This window comes from Camelus ferus, chromosome 13 (genome assembly GCF_009834535.1).
Source record: "Camelus ferus isolate YT-003-E chromosome 13, BCGSAC_Cfer_1.0, whole genome shotgun sequence".
NCBI classification, from domain to species: Eukaryota; Metazoa; Chordata; class Mammalia; order Artiodactyla; family Camelidae; genus Camelus; species Camelus ferus.
Window position 1 is genome coordinate 16,283,762 of NC_045708.1, and position 10,564 is coordinate 16,294,325.

Here is a 10,564-nt window from a genome sequence, read left to right on the forward strand (position 1 = left end):
CTGCCGAGGCAGGAAGACGGGTGGGGGCGCACCGAGGCTGCAGCGGCTCGAGCACAGCTGGGGGCAGCAGGAGAGCAGTCGGGTCAGCAACTCCGCTGGGTGGGGGGCCCCCCAGGCCGGGAGGCTGGGAAACGGGAGGCCGCACTGCTGGCAGAGCAGCGGGGGCGCCGCGAGGCTCCGGATGGGCTGGGAGCCCCGCCCGAAGGCTGCGGAGGGAGCCGGAGCCAGAGCGGAGCCAGAGCTCAGACATCCGGGCGCCAGCGAACACCTGCGAGCGGCCCCCAGGGCCCGCGGGGGGAGCGCGGGTCGCCGGGCCGGGGGCGGGGCGAGGGCGGGGTCACCTCGGCCCCGCCCAGCCGGGCTCTGGGCCACGTGGGCCGAGACTCCGCCCCTGCCCCGGCGCTGAGAAGCGGCCGGTGGGGAGTGGTTCTCCCTGGAGGGCGGGCAGAGGGGACTCGCAGAAGCAGTTCTGCGAGCAAGAATGAGCGACGAGAGGTTTTTAGGATGTAGCCTGGGGAATTAAGATTGGTGGCCGTGAGAGGTGATGAGACCGGGAAGACAGATAATTGAAGGCTATCAGGGGACTGCACAGCTAAGGAGGGCTATAAATGGCCTTCTTGGAAAGGGCACCATCTCCGGTGTCACAAGCATGAATTTGAATCCTTGCTTTGTTACTTAGGAGCTGTGTGGCCATGGGCAAGTTACTTTGCCTGTTCTGAACCTGTTTTTTTGTTTTTTTTTTTAAATTTACAAAGTAAAAATCCCCTCTCAAAAGTCCGTTTTTCAGAGCTGATGCAATATTGAGTGTAAAACTCAGTAGTGAATCTTGTCTTTTCAGGGAGCCTGATACATGCTTTATGCATCTATCTTTAATTCGAACCACAAACCTACAAAACGAGTACCATCATCCCCTTTTCACAAATGAGAGAGAGATCTGAGGTGGGCTTAATACTTATATTCAGGAAGCAACCTACTCGGGACCAAACATGTGCCAGGTGCAGGGAATGGCGAGGGGGGACAATTGGCCCGGAACAGAAGTGAGAACATGAACTTAGAAGCTAGATGGAGTTGGGTTTCCTAATTCTTGCTGTGCCACTTCCTTGCTGTGTGACCTGGATCAAATTATTCAGCCTCTCTGAATCTGTTTCCTCTGTAAAATGGAAATAATGATACCCACTTTGCTGGGTTATGGTGAGGATTAGAAAAAATTAAGATAAAACAGAGCCTGGCACCTGGTAGGCACTTGATGGGTGTTTATGACAGAAGACAAATATCCTCTCTCAGAGAGTTTTCCGACCTAGGGCCAAACTGCTTTCACTCTCTAATGACTAATGAATTGGCGTGCTGGTTTCAGCTTTTGTCCCAGCCACCTGAACAGCTCAGTCTCAGCAGACCTGACAGGCAATTTCCTTGGAATTAGCTTAATAATACCTTGTAGGTGTGTGATGCATTTCAAAGAACTTTCCCACCATTATCTTCTATCCAGGGAGGCAGCAGTACAGGAACCATCAGTTGCTGAGCAAGGGAGGAGAGAGGTTTGTAGAGGTGAAGTGGCTTGCTCAAGGCCACATGGCAGATGAGCAATTCAGTTCTTCTTAGCCTTCCACAGTCCTGCAATTTCTGAGCGAGCTGGAAGCAGCATGCTGTGAAAGGGCACAGACACTCAGTTAAGTGCCTGGCTCCATTGCAGTTAATGCTATAATGTGGGGCCAGGTGTATCAGAACTGTATCCTCAAGATCAGCAATCCATACAGATGTGAAAAATGAGGCTCCATAGAGGCAGTCTCTAGCTTGCAGTCATACAGCTAGTACATAGCAGAGCAAGGATTTGCACCCATGTGTGGCTAACTCCAGAGCCAGCATAGCACCCCTAACAAATGATCCAAGGTAGACCCAGCCTGGGTCTTGTATTTACTTTGTTTGAAGCAAGATTTCCTCATACGGGGACTGAGGGCTTCCCAGGGCATTGGAGGTATGCTATTGCTCTGCAATTGTGTGTGTGTGTTTATTTTCTGAAGAGTGTGTTCATACCTTTCATCAGATCATTGGAGCAGACCAGGAAACAGGTTAAGGACACCTATCAGCTAGGAGGATGGTTAGCAAAGACAGATTTTGCCTCCTCACCGCATGCCCCTGTTCACCCCTGAAAGCTCACTGGGGTTAAGGCATGAAGGGTGATGACGTGACCTGTTTGTTATGAAATATTGAAGTAACTCATGCCAGGGGCCAACACACGGATGAGATCATATCATAAACAGGAATCTAATGAGGCCAGGCGCCTGGTAGAACCCACCTAAGGAACTGCTAGATGGGGGGCAAAGGAGGATAGCATGGTTTGGGGGGTCTTGCCGTCTGCCCAGTTCTCAGACTAGGCCCCATGGGATGGCCAGTCTCGGGTTCCGCTCCTGTTCACTACAATTATAGTTACTGTGGTTAAGGTTAAAATCCCATCTCTGCCTCTCAAGGGTCTATACAAACCTCATTCAGACCCATTATCCCACTAAGCCTCAATTTCTCCATTTCTGAAATAGGGCTAAGATGCTTACAGAGTAGGCTTCCAGTGGAAGTGTTACGGGAAGGAAATACCAGAAATGAGGGCTGTAGGGACTTTTCCTCAAATTCTCACTCTCAGGTCAGTCTTCCAATGCTGCGTAGTAGAGAGATTTGTTCCTGTATTTCTCAGCCAGCACCAAAATCCTTCTGATCAGAGTGGTTGGGGATTTGAGGGAAGAGATCCCTCAGTTTTCTCCAACTTTGGAAGCCCAAGAAACTAAACCAGAGAACGTGAGGAGGGAAATGAAACCACGCCCAAAGGTTTGTTTATTCATCTCTGAAATGGGTCTATCGACCACGGACCACCACCCGTCTGGGCACCAGGTGAGGCTCCTCTTTCATATCCTCTGCTAGAAAGACATCACGAATAATTAATGGCATTGAAGAGGACAGCCATCTGCTACTTACCAAAACAGCTCTCAAGGGACCTAAGAACTAGGACTCAGGAAACCTGATTTCTATCCTCAGCCCCTAACTTGCTGGGTGGGCATGTGCCAGTCACTTCCCCTCCCTAGTGTCCCTTCACCTATACAATGAGGGAACAGGGCAAGGCTCTTCTCTTCACCCAGTGGTTGTGGGACTCCATCACAAGCCCTTTCTACTCCCCCCTCTTCCCCAGTCTTAACTGGCTATTCTCCCATCTCCCTTTTAAGGGAATGAGCAAGTTTGCTTTTCGCAAGCTCCAAGAAAGACATTAATTTATTCCCCCCAAATTCAGCCTTGTGATAAAGAGTGTTAGCACTTTAGGAATCAAATTATATACACAAGTGTTTAAAAACTGTTTATTATGCAAAATGTTAACTTTTATAAAAAGTTTAATATACATTGCGTGGTTACAGAAAGTTACCTTCCTGCAAAAAAGGTACAAAAGCTAAATACTCTATTATAGAGTTCATAATCAGGGCAACAGAGCCTTTCTCCAAGGAGACCAGAAGACCAGCTCTACCGCTGCCTTGGCAGAGTTTGGAGAGCAGCCACCCCCCTCAACACACACACCTCCATATTCTGAAAGACAGTCTTTAAAACTTGAGGGTGGGGTGGGGGCTGGGGGAGGTTGCCCAGCTGGTGCCCAGAGCTAGCTCTGGCTCTTTAGGCCACCCAAGTTCACAGTCCTTCGCTCCCGGGCGCAAGTCCAGCCTCGAGGCAGGGGTTTGGGGAAGTCAAGTGGGCACGGCGAGGTTGGGGCCCATCCATGCCCTCGGGCTTCCGGTCGCAGAGGGTCCCGGGGTCCCAGGCGGAACGGGCGCCAGCACCTGTGTTCTGGGCGGGGGAGCAAAGAAGACCAGGGAGCCATCAGTTTCCGCCGAGCGCGCCGAGGCGGGGGCCGTTCGCAGACTGGCCGGCGCCAGGGAGGAAACTTGGTCTCTACCTCCAGCTGATAACTCCGCGCCCCACGCTGCCCCCACCCAGTTGGCGCCAAAGGACCACAGGCGGAGCTTCCATCACCCCTCCTTCTTAGAATTGACACTAGTTGGGAGGGGGCTGAGGAAAACACGGCTCCTTTTACGACTGCAACCTACAAACAGACCGGCTATTTTACTTAGTCGTACCTGCGCCTACTTTCTCACGTTTTTGGCCACTTGAGGAGGACAGGGACAATGAGCGTTTAAAGTTGAAACGATCGGATGGGAATTGGTTCCGTCATTCGTTTGTGACCACGCGCAAGTCACTTGCAACTCTCTGGCCTCAGTTTCCCCAAGCCGGGGGGGGGGGCGGTAATTTCTTAAAGGGCCCAACATTTCCAGGAATTGCTGTTTAAGCAGCAGCCCTCCCCCTTCCCCGCCCCCGGGAGAAGGCGTGGGTACTTACCTGGAGGCGCCGGGACGGCCAGGTCAGTGGCAGAAGCTCCTTTGGTCGCTGGAGATCACAAGTTCCGGAGCGAGCTCGGCTGTCTGAGAGAAAGGAGAGGAGAGATTTATGCATGGCACTTGGAAGTTCTAGGGGTCCAGCAGCATCCCAGCCCTGGAGCTCAGCTCAGCCCCGCCCCGGCTCCCGAGCACGCCCACGCGCACCTGGATGGGAAGATGCGGGCCGTCTGGGGGTCCAGGAGCCGGCTCCGCCAGGACCACCTGCAGGTCGAGGATGTAGTCGATGACGCGCTGCAGGATTTCCACCTGGCTAAGCTGAGTGCCTCGCGGGACCCCCGGTACCAGTTCCCGCAGACGCGAGTAGCAGTGGTTCATGTCGTCCAGCAGGCTCAGCGGCTCCTCGGCTCCCGGGCCCTTGCCGCGGCCCCGCGCGATGGCCAGGCTGCGTTCCGACAGGCAGCACACCGCCTCATAACAGCCGCGGACCGGACTTAGCGCCTTCATGTTGAAAAATGAGGTTGGAAATGCGGAAAGGAAGAGTTAAGGTAAGGAACCCCTTGAGCAGCTTGCAATCCGGGCACGCTGGCGGAGGTCTGCATTTATAGAACCCGCCTGGAAGGCACGCCCCTCTATGCAAAACAGCCCGCCTCGGCCCCGCCTCCGTCGACCCTGGGCGTTCACAACCCGGTTAAATTGCAAACAGGCTTCCTCTGGCCGGTCTGACGCCGAATACCGCGGAGCCGCGGATTCAAAGAATGAGGAAGCGCTGATACTGGGGAGAGGCGGGCCTCTTTGCCAGCAAGTATTTGAAAAAATCACTTAAAACCATTAACTTTAAGAATTTGCCTTTTCCTGGCAGCGCCCCAGATCTTAGAGCTCCCCTGCCTCCTGCCAGTCCACCCACAGCCCAACACTGGTTCGAACCCACAGTTCTCCGAGGTCATAAATCCCTGAACAGCAAAGAAGTTTTTTTTTTTAAGCAAAAGATTTTTCAAGGGAAACTTGTAAGGAATTAGTGCCGCCTTGTTCCCCAATTTGCTGTTCGTCTGACCTCCAGACTCACTGGCGTCAGGAATTATCTTGTGACCAGAGGGGGAAAAAATTAATTGCGGTGAAGCTGAGGTTACAATGAAGAAAACAGATTTGGGCTAGGCGCTGAGATTGCAGGAGGAGGAGGAAAAGGGGGTTTGAGCAAAGAACACTATTTATTTGAGCAACAGGGGAAAAAGAAAAAAAGAAAGAAAGCAGCCTGAATCCGTGCTTTTTGCATGGGGAAGGAAAACAGCTCCCACCCTCTGGCCCCATACACTGCATAAAGAGCCAAATACATGCCCAGTTATGTTTTGAAAGTGAGTTTGATTAGAATTTTGGACAGGGTTTTAAATACGGGGTGACAGATGGGATGATTTCTATGTAACCCTTTTAGGAGCCCCAGTTGGGTCAGCGAATCATTTAACTCTCCCTTCCCTCTTGCCCCCCATTCTCCACACACCTCTATGCAGAAAACAATTGGTAATTTCATCACTCTATTGTCTGTCCCTTTCTGATATGGAAGGGCAGGCCACCTGGACTTGATTATTCTTAGCCTGCTGAAGTGGCTTCAGCTCTATCTGAGAGCCCAGGAAAGGGACCAGGGGACAGGCAAGTAAGCCCCGTATTGAAACAGGACATTGCATTCAGTGTTCTTTGCTTGTTGCCTTGTCATTTCCCAGGACTTTTGGGAATCTGCAGTCTGCTGGTTTCCATCGTGGAACTGACCAGGTGGGATTCCCCAATGGTTGCTTTCTCAATCAATCAGTTGGTAAATATTTATGAAGTTGCTTCACATAAAACAGTGGCTCTTGCTCTCAAGAATCTCACAATTTGGGGAGACAAGAATAACACAGGAAACAATTGAGAGACTTCTATAGTATGTGGCACTGATTAACAGGACAATGGGAGCTCAGAGTTAAGAGAGTATCAAAATAGTCATAGTAAAAAGGACACTCCACTGGGAATTAGGAGTCCTAGGTTCAACATCCCAGCTCTGTCAATATTTGTCATGTGATCTTGAAGAAGCCCAGGTACCCTGGCCTTAGTTGCCTTGTGAATAAAATGGGGAAATGGTGCTAAGTGATTGTTTTAAATCCTTTCCATCTCTAGAAGTCTAAGGCTTTATGAAATTTGGACAGGCAGGTGTGGGATGGTAAAGGGTCCATAAAGGACCTATAAAATATTTCCAAGGTCACACCATAAGTAATGGCAGAGCCAGCCCTGAAGCCTTGTTCTTTGCTGTCATACCACAGGGCTCTGTGTCCCAAGAAAGAGGTCTTCAAAAGATTTCTTCCTGAAATATGAATGTTTTCAAGGCTGGCCTTAGTATAAGAAAGAGGATGAAAATATCCTGTGAATGGACGTATCAGTCTATACATGCTACAGATGTCAAGTGAAGAGCATGCCAGCTCTTTAGTCATGGGAAGGGAAAATGGTGGCTTTAAGGACTCCTGAATGATCAAATAGAAAACCCTTTGCTTTTCTATCATGCAGACTTCCATGGTTGTGCAAAATGGTTAAGCCCAGGAGGTTCTAGAAAAATCATGGCCTTCAGGACCAGGCAGATTTATGTTCAAATCCCCATTGTCTTTTACTTAAATAATGAGACCTTTGGATAAGTCATCTCTCTGTGTCACAATTTTCCAATTTACAAAATGTAGCTAACTAGACCTACTTCATTCCTTTAACAAATAATTATTGACTGCCTCTTCTCTGCAAGGTGCTTGGCATGCTTTCTCCATCAGATCTATTAGTCTCTTGGTGCCTGAGGACCCAGCATGGGGCCGGTTGAGTGGTACATGCTCAGCCCACAGGTCCACACAGATTCCCATCTCCCCTTTTCACTCCTCCATTTCTGCCACTAATGCCTCATGCTTATACAGCCGTTTCCAAAACCCCTTCACATGATTTCTCAAGATGCTTTCAGGCTGAAATGCCCACGACACAGACAGGAGAGGGATGCAGTGGGATCAGGAAGCAGAATTCTGTCCTGGTCATGCGAATAACTTGCATTGTGGCCTTGGAGGAATTTCCTTCCTTCCTGGGCTTCATTTTCTGTAAAATTGAGGGAGGGGGGAGCAAATGACCTCTAAGCAAATGACCTCTCCTCTTCAATGTAAGATTCTAATTCTGAAAGAAACAGGTTACGGTTGAGAACACTGAATAAAGTTTGAACCCCAAAGACTTCTTTTTCCAACAGCGGACTGGAAGGCTAGTTCAGGCCTTCTGCAACTTGTTTAGCGGTGGCGGGGCCTCAGTCTCTTATTCCAAATGCCTCTGAACTTTCTGTTCCCAGTTCTGCTCCTTTTACCAGCTTTTTCCCCCCTCTTGCATTTTTTATTTTTATGAAAGGATGTCATTAAGGCTTTTGTCTGCGCTGTTTTTGTTTCAGAACTTTTCTCACAATCCTATTTTTTGTTGAGGAATCCGCTCCTTTGCCCAGCTGTGGGTCCCGGTCCCACAGCTGTGTTGATCTAAGACTCAGCCCCAGACAGCCTGGCGCCAGGGTGGGACGTCATGCGTTCACACAGGGATGCGTGTCCCAGGCAACCTTTCCTCGGGCAGTCACCGGTCGGCGACTGCTGCCCGCACCAATGAGCGTCCGACACCCGAGAAAGGGGCGGGGTCTGCGCCGCCCCGACCCGCGAGCGGCTTGTGAATTGCAGATGCTGAGAACTTGATAACGTTCCTTGAATTGGGGCCCATTAAAGTCTTTCCCCCACCCTCTCTTTTAGTTCTTTTTTTTCTTTTGTCTATTCTCTTTCTTTCCACCTTCGTCCTTTATCGATGTATGTTTGTAATTTTTCGTCGTCTTCTTTTTCTTCCTTTTTTAACTATCTCCTCCCAGTGTCAGGAATCATTTTGTAAGCATTTCCAGGAACTGAATCTTCCTTTGCCAAAATTTAAAAAAAAAGTAAAAAGAAAAAGAAGAAAAAAAAGTCAGTGTTCTCTGATTTTTTTTTTTAAGAGTTGGCAGAACTATTAAGTTATACTGTTTTGCCTTTAAATTTTTAAAAAGTGGTGGGGGGTCTCTGAGCTGTCGATTTCAAAGCCAAAGTAATGATGATGAGAATTGCAGATGTCTTTTTCCTTAAACTGAGCTTCTATCTATCTACCTTTCTATTTTTTTTGCCATTTATGTTGAAAGTGGGGATCAAGGAACCTCAGAATCTTGCCCATGGTCACTAAGGATGTCAGCTGTGGCCAGGATGCAGACCTCCCCCTCATTTGGCTCCCTGTCCAGTCTGCCCCCATAACTCTCATTAGCATTAATTAGCGTGGTCTGCTGTACTGTCAGAATATCCTCAGAAGCTGCTTTTCTTAATGTATTTGTTTGCTCACAAAGTTCCTGCAAGTGTGTGCTGAGGACTTCCCAGCCATACACTTAGAAAATATCCCTTCTTCTTCTCCCCTTAGCAAGACTAGACCTCAAACTACTGCTTGAGATTCATATGATACAAGGAGAGCACACGGCATTGAGGCAAACCTGGCCCAAATCCTTGCAAGGACTACTTACCCTCACTTTGCCTTAGTTTGTCTCCTCTGTAAAACAGGGGGAAAAATAATATCCACCTACCTTTAGGCTAGGAGGATCAAGGGGACAAGGGATGGAAAGTGCTGTAGTAATCAATCAGTTGTTTTCATGTGGTATGATATGATATAGCCCCTGGTGAGTGAGATAGGTGGTGCCAAGTGAGTTTAATGGTTCCTGCTGAGACTGTTCTCAGGAATGTGGGGAGCATCTGAATGAATCCTTATAGGGGTGAGGACTTCAGGGGCCTCCAAGATGGGCTGCTCTACAGTTCAGAAGTGCTTGGTAGCAGCTGCAGCATTCTTTATTGAATCTTAACTATTTGCCAAGTCCTGTTTGCCTTCTCATCCTTTACCTCATTGACTCATTTTACAGACAAGGAGATCAAGGCTCAAATAATGTGCTTGCCCACAGTCACATGGCTGGTGAGTTGCAGATCCAAGATCTGCACCCAGGTACACTTGTCTCAAAGCTTTTTATCTTCTGTGCTTGTGCTTTTCCTTCTGTTCCTTCAAGGGACCTCCTAGGAAGGTCGCTTGGACCTGAAAGGGTTTTATCTACCAGACAGAGAAAAGCAAAGAGGGCATGCGTTAGGCTGGAAGACAGACACTAAAGTATTGGGGACAGGAAGAAACACTATTTTCTAAGCAGAGAGTCTCAGCATTAAAAATTTCTTGGAAATTTGAAACCTCTTTCCCCTCCAAAAAAACCCTTCTTGTCTATGCTTTAAAGGATGCTTATTCTTAAACAAAATGCAGGATAACTACTCCTGTTTTTAGGAGTCAGCTTTGGAGTAGAGTTTCCTCCCTCTTTCCTTCTTTCAACCCAAAGCCAGCCTAGGTTGGTCCAGCCATACCACCCTCAAGTTAACTAAGCCCTTACTTCAGTAGCAGGTAGGCAGTGACCATGGGATGTCCAGGAGCTGGCTTGGCATCTGGGCATGCATGTGTGTGTGCGGACAACCACAGGGAAATAGGAAGGAAGTTTACTTTCTGAGAACCTATCCTATGCTGGTGCTTTATAAATTCTGTCTTGTATAATCTTCTCTAGAGCCTTTTGGAGGTAGGTATTATGACAAAGATACTGAAGGTCAAAGAGATTTGTCCACAGAGATAGCAGGAAAAATACTCTAACACAAGATACCCAGGCCTGAAACACACAAGGTTGGAGACAGATATTCAAACTGCACACAGTGGCCAGACACATAAGGACTAGTTCCCTCACCCTAGCATTTCTAGGCTAATGAGGACAGACAAGGACAACTTCATTTCTGTTTTTAAGGGAAAAGTTTGGAACATCTAAACTTTGGAGAGCATCAGTAGGTTATGTGGGAGTTTAACTATGACTTAACACATAGCAAAAGGAAAAGAATATATTGCAGAGGTTTTGCTATTTCCAAAGCATTTTCATTTATGGTTTCATTGAACACTTCCAACCACCATATGGGGCATATAGCTCACCTGCTTTGTAGTCACGTCATACTTGTCTCCTTGGTCACAGTGCCTGGCATAAGAGTGGGCAGTTAGTAAAGATGTACTGAATTAAGTTCCATCCCAATAATCACTTTGGGAGATCTCTTAGGGGATTTCAAACTCAAATGCAAGTTGTGCTGGTTGACACTCTGATTCTGTGACTCCCA

The 10,564-nt window shown here is 48.5% G+C and overlaps 1 protein-coding gene across 1 annotated transcript; it reads right to left on the reverse strand.

The window, feature by feature from the left end:
• Positions 1-3,321: 3,321 nt before the first annotated feature.
• ID3 (inhibitor of DNA binding 3, HLH protein) lies at positions 3,322-5,070 on the reverse strand. The gene is made up of 3 exons (XM_032495452.1): positions 4,566-5,070; positions 4,363-4,445; positions 3,322-3,813 (listed from the first exon to the last, which is right to left on the reverse strand). The coding sequence occupies exons 1-2, from the start codon at positions 4,863-4,865 to the stop codon at positions 4,386-4,388; spliced, it is 360 nt and encodes a 119-aa protein (XP_032351343.1). The 5' UTR covers positions 4,866-5,070; the 3' UTR covers positions 3,322-3,813; positions 4,363-4,385.
• Between the last annotated feature and the right edge of the window lie 5,494 nt (positions 5,071-10,564).